Source organism: Crinia signifera, chromosome 1, assembly GCF_055691185.1.
Source record: "Crinia signifera chromosome 1, ASM5569118v1, whole genome shotgun sequence".
In the NCBI taxonomy this organism is placed as follows: domain Eukaryota; kingdom Metazoa; phylum Chordata; class Amphibia; order Anura; family Myobatrachidae; genus Crinia; species Crinia signifera.
The window spans coordinates 123,326,857-123,346,760 of NC_139217.1; the positions used below are offsets into that span (position 1 = coordinate 123,326,857).

At 46.8% G+C, this 19,904-nt stretch overlaps 1 protein-coding gene across 3 annotated transcripts in view; it reads right to left on the reverse strand.

The window, feature by feature from the left end:
* TMEM192 (transmembrane protein 192) overlaps positions 1 to 17,442 on the reverse strand; it is a 64,246-nt gene extending 46,804 nt beyond the window's left edge. For 2 of the 3 annotated variants that reach the window (XR_014470368.1, XM_083172874.1), the window contains exon 1: positions 17,270 to 17,420. Coding sequence is in view for 2 of the 3 variants with exons in the window: in XM_083172874.1 (XP_083029000.1) it covers positions 17,270 to 17,299 (30 nt within the window). In the remaining variant the exon portion in view is untranslated. Of the gene's footprint in view, positions 1 to 3,126; positions 6,149 to 17,269 lie in introns of those variants that run through there. The other variant, XM_083172864.1, reaches the window with a different exon arrangement.
* Between the last annotated feature and the right edge of the window lie 2,462 nt (positions 17,443 to 19,904).

Genomic DNA, 19,904 nt, shown 5'->3' on the forward strand with positions numbered 1-19,904 from the left:
ATAAGTCCACTTATGTGGTTTCTTGAACTAGCATATACTCTGCAACAGTGGCAGAACTACCGTGGGTGCAGGGGGTGCAGCTGCTATGGGGCCCGGCAGCTGGGGGGGCCCGGGCCGCATGGAGAGCAAGCAAGCACTCCCCTGCACCGTGACTGCCAATATAATAAATGCCGCCAGCCTCTGTATTAAAAGAGCCGCCGCCATTATGCAGCTTGCGCCTGAGGAGAAACCAGGCAGAGGATGCCACTAAGCACTTTGACCCACCGCTGCTGGTATTAGCCCCAGGCCCGGCCGCACAATGTCCTGCTGTTTGGGAGAGACTCGCGAGATGATGATGTCATCATCTCGCGGGTCAAAGTGCAGCAGCACAGCGGTGTCTTCTGCCTGGCTTCTCCCCCAGCCAGCCCAGCACAGGCAAGCTTCTGTTCCGCCTCCGAGTACTGCTGCTTGTATTAGCCCCTCCCCGGGCCCGGCCATGCTGCAAGACGGACACACTTGATGCTGCCTGGCTGCCACGAGGGATCTGATCTGGATCCATCATCTGGCTGTTGTTGCAGACATTGACTGCAGTGTGGGCAGCCGAGGGAGGACTCCTGAAGCAGCAGCAACTAATATATCTGGTGAGCTGGGCAATCTATTTATTACTGTATTTTTTGGAATACATGGGTCGCATAATGTGTAATGGGGTCGGGGGGGGTCGGGCACGGGGGGGGCCCCATTATAAATTTTGCTATGGGGCCCCCAAAGTTCTAGTTACGCCTCTGCTCTGCAATGTACCATATACACTGTGCATCTCTGTGTACATGCTGCATTTTATCACTCACTATGAGTATACCACACACACACCATCATGGCTTGTCTGCATCACCATAATATCCAGCCTAAATGATGCAATACTACAGCTTTGTCTAATGAATAAACCTAATACAGAGTCATCTACAGAAGGGGTCCCCAAGCAGAATCCTTTACTCTTTGAGTGCCAAGTGGATTTGTCAAAATAGGTTTAAAAACTTGCCAAGCAAAAATTTTTATTCATCATAATGACCTGTAACTTTTACCTTATATAGGAAATATCTTTTTTATACAACATTTTTATTTGAATTTATATAACAAATGTGAGCGATACTGGCATTTATAGCAAATAATTTGTCTCTCACAGAGATGTTGGCACTCAAGGAGTTAAGTACCACCAGCAGGCCATGTCTGGTGTGTTGGTCCATCAATAGTTTCCCCCAGCTTCCACAGACAGAAATGACTTGATTTTGGTTCTTGAAGACCACAGTTGCGAGTTTCTGATCTGTAGCAATGTGTTGGTGGACATTTTCATCAGAAGAGTCCCAAATAGGCAACAAAGTGCCGTTAAAGAGCTGACAGGGACTACTAGACCAGCTTCTGAATCCTGTGTGTCTATTTTTTATGTAGATATCTGTTTCCCTCCTCATCACTTCCTTATGTGTTTCCCCTGTTGCCCCCTGTCTCAGTGTAATATGTTTAAAAGTGTTTTATTTGAGTGCTTGTTGTTCGAAACAAGGTTAATGTATGTTATGTTAAACAGTACACGTTTTCTATAGAACTTTAGATATGATTTGCCTACATCACTGTTCTTTGATTATATATGTATACCTCATAGAAACATAGAAACATAGAATTTGACGGCAGATAAGAACCATTTGGCCCATCTAGTCTGCCCCTTTTTTACCCTTCAGGTAAACTCAACCCTTTTTAATCCTTATTTCTTTGGATATATGTTTATTATATGCACTGATCTACATGTTTGTATCTTGGAAATCCCTAATAAACAATTGTTTAAAAAAAGAGCTGACAGGGGCTTCTGTGCATCATTTTCAGTATACAGCAAAGCCAAGCATTAATCATATAGGAGCACACACACCTTAATAAGAAAAAAGTAAGCTTTGCTTTATTCAAATGGGCCCTCTGGGAGAAGTTACAGGCATTCATTTCACTCCAGGTTTAACTACTGAAGCAATAGCTACATTATAATTAGTAAACTATTACAACAAGCTGGCAGCAACCAGAGCTCACATTTACCAGCATTTAAACATATGTTTAAAGACATGTTCTTAAGAGTTTTACAAAACTTTAATTTGTACTTTGGTTGTACAAATAGATACAGATTTATTTATTTTTGAAAAGCTTAACCTGTCACGCGCTACTAAGAAGTGTTGTAACAAGGGCATGGACACAGAATTTACTAGACACAGTCTGGTCCATCATCTTGTATCAGGATGATTATTTTAATCGACATTTACCTCACGAGAACAGGACAATGGCTAGCAAACACTGATGTTCCCTATGCAACGAGAGTCATTTTTCCATCAAATTGTGGGTATTCGATGGTTGCCAGCCATCGGATGCTACTTTCTGATGGTTAATATCATAAGCTCTGGACCCCCGGAAGTGGTGCCCGCAGCTCAGCTTATATGCGCAAAGGTCCAATTGCTTCTCTGCATGCACACTTTGTAACCATCGATGGTTAAACCATCAATTTGTTTTGCATCGATAGCTGGTAGCCATTGAATCACTTGATTTGATGTTGGAAGCTCGGTAGCCATTCGATGCCAGAGTTCAGATATCTACAGTCCGGTCCATAAATATTGGGACCGACACAATTCTCATATTTTGGGCTCTATACACCACCACAATGGATTTAAAATTAACCAATAATATGTGCTTTAACTGCAGACTTTCAGCTTTAATTTAAGGGTATTTACATCCCAATCAGCTGAACGGTGTAGGAATTGCAATGGTTTCTATACGTGCCTCCCACTTTTTAAGGGACCAAAAGTAATGGGACAATCGACTCAAAACCAATTTCATGGACATGTGTGGGCTATTCCCTCTTTATATCATCATCAATTAAGCAGGTCAAAGATCTGGAGTTGATTCCAGGTGTGACATTTGCATTTGGAATCTGTTGCTATAGACCAGGGCTGGGCAACACCGGCCCTCCAGATGTTAGTGAACTACACATCCCAGGATGCTTTGCATTAGTTTTGCTATGTGGCCATGCTGAAACTAATGCAAGGCATGCTGGGATGTGTAGTTCATCAACATCTGGAGGGCCGGTGTTGCCCAGCCCTGCTGTAGACTTTCAATGGGCCAGATTCTCTAAGCTTCAAAAGTGATAAAATGAAGAGTGATAAACAGCCAGCCAATCAGCACCTGCCTGACATTTTTCAAACACAGTCTGTGACATGACAAGAGAAGACTTCACAAGAGTAAATATGGAGGGTTCAACACAAGATGTAAACCATTGGTGAGCCTCAAAAACAGATTAGAGTTTGAAAAACAACATCTAAAAAAGCCTTTACAGTTCTGGAACAACATCCTATGGACATATGAGACAAAGATCAACTTGTACCAGAGAGATGGGGAGAGAAGAGTATGGAGAAGGCCAAGGAACTGCTCATGATCCAAAACATACCACCTCATCAGTGATGCATGGTGGTGGTAGTGTCATTGTGTGGACATGTATGGCTGCCAATGGAACTGGTTCCCTTTTATTTATTGATAATGTGACTGCTGACAAAAGCAGCAGGATGAATTCTGAAGTGTTTCAGGCAATATTATGTGCTTATGTTCAGTCAAGTGCTTTAGAACTTATTGGAAGGCGCTTCACAGTGCAGATGGACAATGACCCGAAGCATACTGCAAAAGCAGTAAGCATTTTTTTTTTAAATGTTTTTATTGAGGCACTGTGAGTTAGACAATAAAATACAACTTATACAGGTTGTACAGCCTCATAATTTCAGTGGAACAGAACTGATGTCAAAGATATATGCATAGGTATAATTAAGTGTTTAAACTTGATATTATGGTATACCATCCACAAGTTTGACAATGACAAATTGAGTATTGGAATAGTGATATACAGGTTGAGTATCCCGTATCCGAAATGCTCGGGACCAGAAGAATTTCGGATAAGGGATTATTCCGTATTTCGGAATAATTTTATATTTTAATGTTGTATTTTGATGATGAGACCCATGTGTGAACATACAATTCTTTTATGTTGTATTTCACCAAACACATGAAATACACACAAATATCTTTTATTTGTGCATGTACAAGCTGTCAAAAACATGAAACATGAAACAAACTTTGTGTGGTGCCCTGCAAAAGAAGCCTATGGGAAACACTTTGCATCATTGTAATACAAGTACACCGTATAGTGAAAACAATATGCTCAGGATTAGTATAGATGTGTCCTCTGATATCTTTGCAGCGCATCATTCTGCACAATGCTGCACCATTTATGCCTTGAAAGAGAGGCTCACCGGCAGGAAAAAAGGACACATCTGTAAGTAGCACATTAGCACTCTTTAAGTCTTAAATTATAATATTAAAATGAGAAGATGCTGAAGACGTAGAAAGTGCATCTGATCGAGATGAAGAAGAATCCTGCTGGATAGATTTGTCTAACATTTCCTCCAGAGTCTTCTGCTTCAATAATAATGGTTTTTGGGTTAACAGTTTCTCTTTGATTTTATAAACTGACATGACTTCTTGTTCTGTTATGAATGCACGCTGCTCTAGACCTTTAATAAGTCCATCACACATTTGCACCATGTCATCTATAGACACTTTTTTTTCAGTGTTAACCAAAATAACATCATCTTCATCTTCACTGTCATTATGACCACTTTCATTCCGAACCATTTCAGCTATTTCAAAGTCGGTCAATGAATGGATAACTGGAGCCTCTTTATCGATGTCAAAAACTTCTGCAATATCAGCTTCCTCCAGGTTGTTGATGGATTCAGAAGATATATTTCTTGCATATGCAAGGAGGTCGGACACCATTGCTTGCTCACTTGAAATATGGAACCCTTCAAAGTCACCATCTTCATCATCTTCACCACTGAACATAGTTGCAGGCCAGAGGTTGTGCCAGGCATGTATGACTGTCTCTTTGGACACTGTGTTCCAAGCACTGACAATAGCATATATGGTATCCTTGATGGTAAATGCCTTTTGAAAACCTTGCACACCCACGCCTCTGTTAACTGCTTCTAGCATGTTGTTCAAGAAAGTGTTTTTATACTTGCTCTTCATAGACCTAAGGATACCCTGGTCACATGGCTGAATTAATGAAGTCACATTTGGAGGAAAATATATGGTGTAAACGTTATTTTTGATGAGAAGTTCAGCTGAGGGATGTGCAGAACAGTTGTCAAGAAGTAACAGAATCTTGCAGTTTTCATCCAAACCAGCTTCCCTGCAGTGAGCCCGAGCCTCTGGTACAAAATGTTTGTGGAACCAATCGGAAAAGATTTCCCTGGTGACCCATGCCTTTCTGTTAGCATAATAATGGGCTGGCAAGACGTTTACTCCTTTAAAACAGCGAGGATGCAAGCTTTTGCCTATTACAACAAGTTTACACTTGTGTGTGCCTGCTGCATTAGCACATGCAAGCACAGTTACTCCGTCCTTGGCATCTTTAATTCCTGTAGGAGCTGTGTCATCAGCGGTACTCAGTGTCTTTCTGGGGCAATAACGCCAAAACAGTGCTGTCTCATCAGCATTATAGACTTGTTCTGGTTTGAGTTTTTCATCTGCGATGATCTTAGCAAACTCCTCAATGAATTTCTCTGCTGCTTTGTGATCAGCAGATGCTTTATCACCACAAATCTTTAAAAATTTAATGCCATGTCTTCTCTTGAATTTCTGCAACCAGCCTATTGTATATTCACAATTGCCTTTAATGTTAAGTTCATTGTGAAAAAATTTGGCTTGTTTCATAATCAGCATTCCTGTAAGAGGCACATTTTCACTGCGACGCTGACGGATCCACTCCATCAATATACGATCCAGATCTAAAATTTTAGCCTGATGCATTGTTTTTCTGTTATTCATCAACTTCTGCTCATCACTGTCAGTATAGAACTTCAATATTTCAGCCTTCTGTTTCTTCAGGTCATAAATGGTGGTTGCTCCAACAGAAAACTCTTCTGTAAGACGTTTCACACTGACACCACTGTCCATTTTCTGCAGCAGCTTGACTTTATCGGCTATAGATAAACAGTGACGCTTCCTTTTTTTCCCCATCACACTGTCTGCAGGACTTTTTGACATTTTCAACACTAGTGTGTATACACTACAGAACAATTTATCTTGGTACAGGTACCTGTGAATTAAATCAGAGATAGTTTGACTTTAGTAAGCTACCAGAGAGAATACTGTTTAGTGCAATGTAGAGCATGAACATCACCATTAGTGCCAGATACAGTGCTGTACAAATAACGCCACCAATAGTGCCAGATACTGGACAAATAATACTCCCAGTAATGGCAACTACAAGAAATGCCCCATTGGTGCCAGATACAAATAATGCCCCCCAGTAGCAGCAGATGAATATCAATTAAACTGGGGAAGCATATTCATAAAGTGAAGGATGGTGTCATACATGCACTTTGAATGCTGGCACTTATACAGCTAAGCCCAGCCTATGGCCACTGAACCTGTATTGTATGTGCTGCTTCTGGGGGGTGGGGGTAATAAAAGCCCTTTTCTGTAGGCACTGGCAGATTCTCTAAGGGCCCCCTTACATTAGTCCGGCTTGTCCTAGGGACAAGTCGGACCTGATTTCCCCCTGCAGCTCCCCGGGAGGGGGGCACACGATTAGGCACTTGATGTGCCAAGGTTTGCATATGATAAATCGCATGGATTTATCATATGCAGTCCCCGGGGAGCTGCAGGAGGACAGAGCCGTGCAGGGGATGTCAGCTGGCGGGGGATGCCAGCTAATAGAGAGCCAGGCAGGGGGAGGCTGCATAGGGAGCTGACAGGGGAGCAGGGCACCGGGCACTGCGCTGACAGAGAACGCTGTCACTGGCTGCCAGACAGCGGTGACAGTGGGAGCCGGGCACTGTGCAGGGTGAGAACGCTGTCACTGGCTGCCAGGCAGCAGTGACAGCGGGAGCCGGGCACTGAGCAGGGTGAGAACGCTGTCACAGTCACTGACTGACTGGCAGCGGTGGCCGGGACCCAGGAGGAATAACTTGAAAAAAAAAAAACACCCATAGAGATGACTAGGAAGCCATTGATTGGCTGATTGGCACAGTGCCCGGCTCCCGCTGTCACCGCTGCCTGGCAGCCAATGACAGCGTTCTCACCCTGCACAGTGCCCGGCTCCCACTGTCACCACTGCCTGGCAGCCAGTGACAGCGTTCTCTGTCTGCGCGGTGCCCTGCTCCGCTGTCAGCTCCCTATGCAGCCTCCCCCTGCCTGGCATTCCCCGCCAGCTGACATCCCCCGCACGGCTCCGGGCTGCACATAAGATTTAGCAAATCTTATGTGCAGCCTGTCCGACCTCCCTACCCCGATCCGATGTGCACGGGACGGCGCATTGGATCGGAGGGGATGTCTACAACTGCGATTTGGGCTGATTTCACGGCCCGATTCATCCAAATCGTGCCCAAATCGCATAATGTATGGGGGCCTTAAGTCAGTGGTGTCAAACTCATGGCCCTCCAGCTGTTATGGAACTACACATCCCAGCATGCCCTGCCACAGATTTTATATAATGAATTGCTAAAAATGTGGCAAGGCATGCTGAGACATGTAGTTCCACAACAGCTGGAGGGCCATGAGTGGACACACAGCCCGCGCACAGACAAAGTATTATACTGTCACACATCTTGAGAGTTTGTGGCACACATGGGGGGGGGGTTCTGCCTTGGGGCCATTGTGTATATGATTGCCCAGGCTCCTGCACATGGCATGGCTAGCACCAACACAGATAGGGGACTGTGCTTCAGAAATGCTTGCACTTCAGCAGCTAAGGACACCAGTAAGGTGGCACTGCTATCTATGCCTGGATAAGGGTGGCAGTGCCAGCTATGCTGGGCAGCCGTAGGGCAGGAAGGTGCCAGTCCACAATTGTATCCCTCTCCGCAGGGCTAGTGCTAGGGTGTTTGGTGCTCTCCTAAAAACTTTAAATTGGCACCCTCATACTTAAAAAATAAAATAAAAGATGCCGGCATACCACCTCCACCCCCCACATTGTGAATACCACCCCCATCCCCCACACTGTGTATATCACCCCCATCCCCCACACTATGCATACCCCCCCATCCCCACAATGTGCATGCCAGCCCCACCCCCCACACTGTGCATACCACCCCCCATCCCAGACAACGTGCATATCACAACCATCACGCACTGTGCATTTCCCACACTGTACTTCATCCTAATGCCACACTGTGCTCCGGTTTACCCTCTAGCCATGCTGCACTCCCCTACAATGCAATCTACCTCCGGCCATCTGCAGCACACTCAACCAGGCCTGCGGGGGAGGGGGGTGCTGACTTGACTTGTGACTTGAAGCTGTCACTCATAACTGCATTTCTTCCTGGGCGGGCGGGATGAGGCAGCGCGGAGAGAGGTTGGCTGAGCGCATCAATCAATCATCTGCGCGTCTGCCCACACCCTCTCCCCCCCCCCCCCCAGATACAGAGAGCCGCCAGGCATTAGCCCGTACCCCCCCTCCCCCTGTTACTATCAGTCTATGCCGTCAGGCGTCTGCCCGCACCCCCCCCCCTCTCCCAGATTCAGAGAGCAGCGCCGGGCATTAGCCCGCACCCGCCCTCCCCCCGTTACTATTAGTCTATGCCGCCGGGCGTCTGCCCGCACCCCCCCCTCCCAGATACAGAGAGCAGCGCCGGGCATTAGCCCGCACCCGCCCTCCCCCCGTTACTATTAGTCTATGCCGCCGGGCGTCTGCCCGCACCCCCCCCCCCTCCCAGATACAGAGAGCAGCGCCGGGCATTAGCCCGCACCCCCCCCTCCCCCGTTACTATCAGTCTATGCCGCCGGGCGTCTGCCTGCACCAGGGTCTGGCTGGCAACTTTTAGCCTAGGGGGCATGTCCAGAGCACTGGCCCATACCCCCCATCATTCTGGAAAGTCCCCCCATCATTCTGGAAAGCTGAATGCTTGTGCGCGCCGGTGGCGCGCAGAAAAATTAGGCGTGTGGCCTGTACCTTGATTGTATTGTGTACCTGCAGATTGCACATTGTGATGCTAATTACACATTATGCCGCACACCTTGATGCACCCCATACTGTGATGGCATTTACCCAATGCTCCCACACCGTAATGCCCATTACGCCCCATACCATGATGCCCATTACACCACACAATGTGATGTCCACAGTGCCAGATTTGCCCCCACAGTGCCAGATATTCCGCCACAGTGCCAAATACACATATGCCCCCACAGTGCCAGAGACACATATGCCCCCACAGTGCCAGAGACACATATGCCCCCACAGTGCCAGACACACATATGCCCCCACAGTGCCAGATATGCCCCCACAGTGCCAGAGACACATATGCCCCCACAGTGCCAGAGACACATAATATGCCCCCACAGTGCAAGATAAACATATTATGCCCCCACAGTGCCAGATACACATATGCCCCCACAGTGCCAGATATGCCCCCACAGTGCCAGATATGCCCCCACAGTGCCAGAGACACATATGCCCCACAGTGCCAGAGACACATAATATGCCCCCACAGTGCAAGATAAACATATTATGCCCCCACAGTGCCAGATACACATATGCCCCCACAGTGCCAGATATGCCCCCACAGTGCCAGAGACACATATGCCCCACAGTGCCAGAGACACATAATATGCCCCCACAGTGCAAGATAAACATATTATGCCCCCACAGTGCCAGATACACATATGCCCCCACAGTGCCAGATATGCCCCCACAGTGCCAGAGACACATATGCCCCCACAGTGCCAGAGACACATAATATGCCCCCACAGTGCAAGATAAACATATTATGCCCCCACAGTGCCAGATACACATATGCCCCCACAGTGCCAGATATGCCCCCACAGTGCCAGAGACACATATGCCCCACAGTGCCAGATATGCCCCCACAGTGACAGATACACATATGCCCCCACAGTGCCAGAGATGCCCCCACAGTGCCAGAGATGCCCCCACAGTGCCAGGGGGCGACACACATGCCCCCACAGTGCCAGAGATGCCCCCACAGTGCCAGAGACGACACACATGCCCCCACAGTGCCAGAGACGACACACATGACCCCACAGTGCCAGAGACGACACACATGACCCCACAGTGCCAGAGACGACACACATGACCCCACCAGCGCCAGAGACGACACACATGACCCCACCAGCAACTCACCATTGTTGCTGGGCTGGGGGGTCTGGGACAGACAGCCCTCCTGCTCCCCCGGGCCGCTTAGCCAGTCACTGGCTGCTGGCTGCGCTGGATCACTATCCACCTCCTCCAGGCCGCGGCTTCCAGAGCACGGCCGCAGCGACAGGAAGATGTCCGCCGGCCTCCTGCACTGAGGACATGTCCTCAGTGCAGGGGGCCGGCGGCCATTTTCCTGTAGCCGCTGCCGTGTTCTGGAAGCCGCGGCCAGCGCAGGAGGGCTGCCTGTGCCTGGAGGAGGTGGATGGTGACCAGCGTGGCCCGCAGCCAGTGACTGGCTAAGCGGCCCGGGGTGCACATGGCACCCTGCCCCCCGGCCCAGCCCGCCCCTGGCCCGCACCCCCCCTCATACAGAGAGCAGCGCCGGGCATTAGCCGCACCCCCCCTCCTCCCGTTACTATAAGTCTATGCCGCCGGGTGTCTGCCCGCACCCCCCCCCCCTCCCAGATACAGAGAGCAGCGCCGGGCATTAGCCCGCACCCCCCCTCCCCCCGTTACTATAAGTCTATGCCGCCGGGCGTCTGCCCGCACCCCCCTCCCTGGTTACAATCAGCGGGTGACAGTCAGTACTGTCCCCCCGTTACCATCAGTGGCCGGGTGTCTGTGTCCGCACCCCCTGCATAGGACAGTGTCAGGATGGCTGCAGCACACTCACCAGGACTCCGTGCTGACTTCTCACCATAGTGTGTCCTGTCCTGCTGACCCCAGCTGCTGGACATCTCGTGACTGCAGTGCACGTCTTCGTGGGCGGGCGGGAAGAGGCAGCGCAGAGAGAGGTTGGTGGAGCATATCAATCAATCATTAAAAAATAAAATAAAAAATCACTCCAAAACCCACGGTTTTTGGAATAATACGGATAAGGGATATACGGATACGGGATACTCAACCTGTATAATATATGTGACGGTAAAGATAGGATCCGTTATTGTACCATATCAACTTGCGTCTATGGTAGAAATATAGTAAAGAAGATATTGCAGTGAAATATTAATAATGCAGTGAATAATAAAGAATACATATTAAATTGTGACTCTCTCTTATCCCATAACTCCCCCCACCCCGCGGCCCAGTTTTTAAATGGTGAGATCATATTGTTATCTCATCAAATGTAATGGGAGGGTCATTAGCCACTAGGCGTAGTAGATACCAAGATGTGTTCTGTAAGCTTTGGTGGATTTGTTGTCTCATATCCACCGACAATGTGGCGATATAGCTCTCCCATATTGTAAAGAATTTATTTATTTTGTGTTCCTTGTCCAGACTCCAAAAAGTATTTTTAAGGCAAATAATTGGAATGTTCTGCAATGGCCTGACCTGAATCCGATTGAGCATGCATTTCACTTGAAGACAAAACTGAAGGGAAAATCCCCTAAGAACAAGCAGGAACTGGATACATTTGCAGTAGAGGCCTGGCAGAGCATCACCTGGGATGAAACCCAGCGTCTGGTGATGTCTATGCGTATCAGACTTCAGGCTGCAATTGACTCCAAAGTATTAAATAGTGAAAGTTTGATTTAGGATTGTTTAGTTTGTCCCATTACTTTTGGTCCTTTAAAAAGTGTGAGGCACATATTGAAACCATTGTAATTCCTACACCGTTCACCTGATTTGGATGTAAGTACCCGTAAATTAAAGCTGAAAATCTGCAGTTAAAGCAAATATTGTTTGGTTCATTTCAAATACATTGTGCTGGTGTATAGAGCCCAAAATATAAGAATTGTGTCAATGTCCCAATATTTATGGACCTGACTGTATATCTACAGGAATTACATAATATTAAAAGGACACCGATCATTGCATATTTGGAGTACATGAGAAGACTGCTTGTACACAGGACTCATTGCACCTGGTAATTAAGAGACTTTTTGTAATTAAGACTAAAATATTTTTCCCTCCTACAGGATAGCAAAACCACGATTCTGAAGAAAATAACTTTTATTCCAGAACCTATGCACCTTCCACATGCCTGGATTGGTTATTGTCATTGAAGTGTAATGCTGGGTACACACTAGATGATGTGTACCCAATCCTGACATTGTGGGATGGGGGAAGTGAGCCCTTTCGCATTGCCGGCACTGGCAGCAACAAGTGACAGCAGGGTGATGCTGCATTCGGCATTGGCAAATATGTATGCACTTGCTGATGCCGCCAATACCGCCGGGTCCTGTTGTCGTCCCCCCCCTATGTAGTGTTCATTACACATCGTCTAATACCCCTTTCACACCAGAAAATGCAGGGACCCACCCAGAAATACAGCCCAGGGATGCTGCCGGGGCATTCCTGGGTTGGCCCCTTTCACACCACAAAAGTCCCTGCATTTTCTGGTGTGGGGAGGAGGCGGTGGAGGATACTCACCCCAGGTTGCCGGTCCTTGGTGTGTGCAATCAGGCCAAGTATCCACACGGACGGCGGGCACAGATGACACTCTCCGGCTGTAGTGAAGGAATCAGAGAGCTGCGTCCTCTTCCTCCGCCACCTGTCTGCGCCCGTTGCCCGTGTGGATCCCCGGCCTGACTGCACGCACTGAGGACCGGCAACCTGAGTAGGCACCCCTACCCCTTTCCCACCTACCAGGACCCAGGGAACAACCCTGTTCCCTAGCAGGGTTGAAATCCTGGCAAATTTTCCCCGGACTTTGGCCGGGGAAGCTTACAAACCAGCACTAGTGGGAATTTTGTCTGGTGTGAAAGGGGTATTAGCAATTTTACAAATTTATCGTAGGACATGTAGTAATTGGCAAATTAATTTAATCATCATCTATTGCGTACTCAGCATAAGACAGTTCTCCACAAGAGTTAGACAGATCATACAGATGCTATAAAATCATTAGGTCAACACATGAAAAAGGTCAACATGGCTTTAGGTCGACAGGGTCATTAGGATGACAAGCATTAGGTAGACAGTCAAAATGTCAACATTAGCTTTACACTTTTTTTTTTTTGAGCCGACGGGCGGTATTTCATGCCCAATCATCCACTCGGGCATGGAGGGAGAGTAGAATAGTGTGGCAAGTGTAGCGAGGCACCTATACAGTGGCCATGTCAACTGTGTCAATATTCAGGACAAAAAAAAGTGAAAACCCCATGTCGAACTTTTGAGTGTCGACCTATCCAATGTTTCCCTAATGCTTGTGTCAACCTAATGACCTTATTAACCTATAGCCATGTTAAAGGGGGACCTTGCACATGGATGCAAGAAAAGAATGATGATGTATTTTCTGGGGCAGTCTTTATAAATGATTTGTATAGTTATTACATTTACAAAGTAACTTTTATAAATATGCCTTAAATAAAAGGAATGGTGATTTTAATCACTCAAAGTGAGAATTCAATTAAAATTGTAATACAATTCAAAAGAGGGTTTCTTCGTACAAATACTTCAATTCCCAATAGAATAATGCATCCACTGTACATCATGAGTTTTAGTCTCCCCTCTAGTACCCCAGTTCATACAGTATGAAGTGACATAGAATTTAATTTGATACATCTTATCGATATGTCATTCATCGTATTTAATTCTGCAACATCACATATCGTATTTAATGATATTGCTTCTTCGGTCAATACCTCCCAGTTTGCAAAAAAATTTATGAATACTATTTATGACCGATCTGGCTTTTATTTCTCATACAGCATAATATGAAGCATTTCTGCAGATATCCCGGGTCATCCCTGCTTTTTTGTCTCACTTTATGTTTTACAGAAAAAGTAATAATCCTTTTTCATTAATTCAGCAGGCTGAAACTAAATTTGTTATAGATACAATTCTTGACAGTGTTGCATCTTTTTCATCAGAACAAAGTAACCAAACTAGGAGGTGTAGAGTATGTGGATACTGTTGCATTTAATTCCAAATAAATAGCTCAACATTAAGAATTGTATCTACTGTATCACAAAATTAGTTTCAGCCTGCTGAATTAATGAAACAGGATTATTACTTTTTCTGTAAAACAAAGGGAGACAAAAATGAAAAATGTATGGAAGAAAGCAGACGCGGAATACATGTGAAGTAATGTGCGTGCGCTCGCCACGCTTCAGGCTCGGTGGCTCGCCACACTATATAAAATCAACTCCACGCCGACATGGATAGTGGGGGTATGAAAAGGTCGGAGGACGCGTACCGCCGCCCCTCGCCATGCTTCGGGTTGGCGTTGATCGTGGCTTGGAGTTAACAATAGGGGGGCATTTGACATAGTAATTACCCATCGGGTCTGGGGGCAGGGGGGCATTTAACATAGGAATCAGCCATCAGGGTGGCTGTACAATTAAAAATCGGGTCTAATCGCATTGCATCGATGCGACCGATTTCACAGACCCGATGCCATACAATGTAAATCGGTGGCGCCGTACTAGGGAACAAGTACGGTCTTTTCTTGCACCCCTGTGCAAGGTCCACCTTTAACTTAGTTTTCCTGAACTTGTTCTGGGAGCTCCACCAACCCTGGGATTAGTAGATAATACATCCCAGGATGTGATCAATGTTGGACTTTTTCTAACCGATATCGATAGTGTTCTTGATTATGTGCGGACTGATATAAATCTAGTATAATAACCTAAAGCCATGTCAACCTTTTTCATGTGTCACCCAAAGACTTGTCTACCTTCAGTGGTTGACCTTATGAATGTCGACCATTGTTTGGTTGAACTAATGACCCATTCTCTTATAGATAACAGTGGAGATGTGAAACGCAGTAGACATGAGCAGGGCTAAGGGAATGGCAGTGAGAGTAAGTTCCAATATGGAGATAGAACATTGCCAGGTAAATAAACCTGTCCCATTGCTTTTTTTTATACATGCATCTAAACCAGATTTTATCATTTAGCTAAATCAGAAAGCTATGCTGCATCAGAATCAGCTTTATTGGCCAGGTATACTTGGAATTTGAATTGCTGTGCACCAGCTGTTTAGGTAACAGTTAAACAGTGACAGTACAGATATACATAACACATACAGGTGTACGCTAGATGTACCCTGGGGATTATAGATGCAAGGAACATATATTTTCTGGGCAGCACAGCCCCTAGGCAGCCATCAGTGGCACCACTGGTCGTTGCAGCAGCCAATACAAGCAGATACAATACAGTTATAGGTAGCTATGCAGTGTACGAGACAGGGGGGTACATACGGCTGAGTGGCACAGATCCTCATGACAATTATTACAAAACAAAATATAAATGGGCCGGATTTCTTTTGATGGTTATGGCCTGTTCATGTGCCTGATTCAGCATAAGTTGTCATTTTGTTAAACCCAGCGGGAGAAAAGCTTTATATAAATGAAATGATTATTAATAAACTCAATAATAATATGCATAGTAAAATGCACAACATAACCTAGTCAGTAATAGGAATACAAATGGTTGGATGAATTCACAGGGACATTTTTCCCCACTTTAAATAAAGGGTATACAGTCACTGGGTCGACAGTGACTAAGTTGACAGCTTGACATGGTCGACATTAACAAGGTGTCAACACAAGCTTATTGTCAACATGAGTTTTTCTTTTCTTTTTAAAAAAGGTATTTTTTTTTATACTTTACTATCCAAGTGGAAATATAATAGTGTGCCAAGCGCAGCAAGGCACCGTGCCCAAAGCATGGCGAATACAATGAGACATGGTCTACCATTTATACAGTAACCTAAATAAAGATGGTATTGGGGTCACAGGTAAAAGGTTTGTGACATTTAAATCCTAAAGAGAAATGTGGATCACTGTGTGCACTGCGGCTGGTTCTATATGTGAATGTTATTCGAAGTCTGTTTACAGAGGATGATAACACAGCAGGCTATGCTTAAACATACACTTTGCCCTCTCTCCCATGTTGTGCAGAGCTACGTGATTACCCCACAGCAGTGGAGGGCTGGACAAAATGGATTGCCACATCACTCATACTCCATTGCTGCAGATCATGGCACTTCAAAATAAGTCATGCAGGGTATACATAACAGTGTGTATTCATGATGGGCTAAAGTTGGGTACCCAGTATGTGATTCGCAGCACCGCCGATATCGGTAGAGGCATCGGACGTATGATCTAGCTCTTAAACGCCTAACGATATTAGTAACAATGGTTCATTGCTGTAAACTGGCCCCTACATGCAGTCATTGACAATATTCCAAATTTTACTTCACCTTCAGATAACAGGGGGCGGTACCGTTCAGGGGCGGATTTAGGAGTGAGGGCACCTGTAGGCACAACAATAATGGCCGCCCCCCTGCCTAATTGTATTGTATTTATTGATTATTTATAAGCCCTCATTTGATAGAATAGAATAAGTAGGTAGGACAGTATCTGCATGACCTATCCATGTACACTCTATACAAGTTGGAATATGGAACAGTATAGTGAATATTGTGCAGTTACATTTCAGGCTGACAGCACCAACAGAAGCATCCAAGTGCCATCCCCAAACATGTGCCGCCCCTAGGCACGTGCCTCACGTGAAATTCGGCACTGGCACCGTTACACCAGTTACTTTAGCTACTACGTAAGGATTTTTGGCAAGGAAGTATCCCACCCTCCTGTGTCCATGCCACTATCTATTACCTTTAGTAAAGTCATGCGGACAATGGTGCTACGTAAGTTACGTAGCGTAGGCGGTGGCCGCAAAGATGAGAAAGTACCTAATAATCATGAACATAAACCCAAACTGTATCAAATGTGGTATTTGAGCCAATACAATATTGCCCCCCCCGCCCCCGCACACAGCACAGCAGGGTCACTGTATTACACACAGCACGCACAGCAGGGTCACTGTAGTACACACAGCACTGTCAGTGCTAGGCAGCGGTCATATGACAGCCACGTGACCCGCACACACACAACAACATGACCACCACGAGGGATGGAGTGCAGCGGATAGAGCACGGGAATGCAGCTGATGCCCACCCTCACCGGCCAGACCCCCGTATTATAAGCGATGTGCTAGACAAGACTAGAGCATAACGTTACTGCACCGGCAACAACACAGATGAGTGGTGAATATCACCGAGCACACAGCCGGCACGCCAGTGGTACAGCACAGGCTCAGCCGAGTTACCTACATCAATGAGCAGCCTGCGGTTACTGTTCATCCTCCTGCTGCTTGTGTCCCTTCACCAGCGAACTGGCTCCCATAGACTGTGCTGCTGCTGTCTGCCTGCTGTGAGAGTCTGCAGCCCTCCCCTTCCTTGTTACACATTATTTCCTGTCCCTCCTGCTCACACTTCCGCCACATCACAGGTCTCTTGTGGTAGGAAGCAGAGATGGCACCTACAGTGGGTGGTGTGGGGAGACAGAGGGTTCTGCCCAGCCCTGTGTCACCCCCATAAGACAGTGTATGACTTTTGCGGTGACATAATATGTAGCTATTACTTATTCACATAGGCAGCTATATTGTATTATATTTTTGTGGTTTATGTATCTATATTAATATCTCTTGCACTATTCAAATCGCTATAAAACTTTTTTTATTGTATTCAGATTCCATATTATAAATTCATACCTTCAGCAGAGATGTGCACATTGGACATAATGGAGTTAAAGGCTGCCACAAGGGCTCTGGTGCCTGCGGCGCAGAAAAAGTGCGGGGTTAGGGATAGTCTGTTTCTGTTGACCATTCTGGCCAGTAGGCTAGTATGTCCCCACCTGAGAGGTGAAGGCGCAGGATGCAGGGACAGTCACTTGCATTCTGAAGTTCATTTTGCATGTAGGGATGACCATCGACCAGCAATGATTAATTTTGGTTTATGGCTAATAGAATAGTTTTGCCATTGATGGGGGGAACCAGATGGTTTCCCTCCATCGATAGCACAGAATAACCGAATAGTTGTTGGGTTTTTTTTTCTCCCCAAGGGGCCAGGACATGGAGCATAGCTCCGCCCCTGACACACATGAAGACCTATGGTCAGGCTCTGATTTGCCCAAGGGACACTCCGCTTTCCTGCTTAACTGTAGAGGGGCCTGCTTGCATTGGAGCCACTCAATGATGGCCCTTACCAGGGGCAAACGCAGGATTTGCAATGGGGGGGATTCCAGATAGGGGTGATCTCGACGGTCAGTATACAGACATCGGAATCCCGGCCGCCGGTACTCTGACAGAGGGGTAAGCGCAGAAAATCCCCTTGCGGGCTCTGTGGCTCACTGCGCTCGCCATATGTTCTACAGCAGGCATTCCCAAGCAGGGTCCTCAAGGCACACCAACAGTGCAGGTTTTAGTGATATCCAGGCTTGAGCACAGGTGACTTAATTAGTACCTGAGTGACTCTGATTAATCCATCTGTGCTGAAGCCTGGAGATCACTAAAACCTGCACTGTTGGTGTGCCTTGAGGACCGTGCTTGGGAAAGCCTGTTCTACAGAATTCTGCCTCTATGAGGGTCTTGGGTCCCACAAGGGAGAATAGCCCCTGTTGATTGGAATACTAACTGTCGAGCAGTCAGGATTTTGATATCATGATTTTCACATTGGTATCCCAACCGACAGTCTGGGCAAATAATACCATTTTTAAACGTGATAAATTGCATAATTTTTCTGCAATTAATCGCATTGTTGGTGCCGCTTACCTACATGCTCGTTGCCAGGGGTTCCAGCTCATTGCCAGGGGGATTACATGCTTGTTGCTAAAGGGGGTTCCATGCTTGTTTCCAAGGGGATTACATGGTCTTTGCTATAGGGAGTTAACTGCTTGTTGGCCATGGGGAGGTATACTTAATGCCCCTGGGGAGGTAAATGCTCATTGCCCAGGGGGAAGTAAATGTTTTTATTGTGGGGAGGAGCGGTGCCGCAGAGGCGCACAGTCTCTGACAGCATTAGAGACCCTGCACCCCTCCAAAAATGTCCGCCGCCGCAAAGGAGATAGCTGCTGGAAGTGCTCCTGCATGTCCTCTAGCGTCTTTGTCAGTTTGACGAACACTAGAGGTGAAAGAGTGACAGACTCTAGAGGTGGCCATTTCCAGAAGGGCGCAGGGTCTCTGAAATGCTGTCCGAGACACTGCGCCTCCCCAGCGCTGCTCCCCCCAGTTCATTAACGCGTTCAAAAAAATATTTATTGGCATTATAGCCCTGCCCCTCCCCACGAAAAGACGCGAATCGTGGGAAATTAACGTTGCCACGGGGGAGGTGCCGGGGGCCACCAGTATCTGGGAGGATTGGGGCCACCTTTCTGGGGGGTTGGGAGGGGGACCCAATATTCAGGAGCCTCCCTGCCTTTCCGGGAAGGTAGGCAACCCCTGATATATATATATATATATATATATATATCTTATATATTTAGCCAGATCACTCATCCCCTGTGTGTATAACGTTCCCGCCTAGCATTATACACAAACCCGCCCCCCCTAGGGAAAAGACCAGTGTTATACACACCACCAACCCCTTGACATCACCTCCCCCCGCCCAGCCAGGGCTACAGTACACGCCCACCATCCACCATGGTGTAGGTGAGCGGCACCCCCCCCCCCCCCCAGACCCCCGCATACCACTATTATACAGCCTCCTGCTCTCATGCACCCTCATTCCCTCCCAGTGGGAGGAGACGCTCACCCACTGCCGGGAGCTGCATACTGTCCCCCACCCTCCTCCAGTTCTAGGGATGCCCATTGAACATCAATGATTTATGGCCGTTGTTGAATACTTTTGCCATCGATGTGGGAGGATCAGATGGTTTCCCTACATCGATGGCAAAGGAGAACCGATCAAG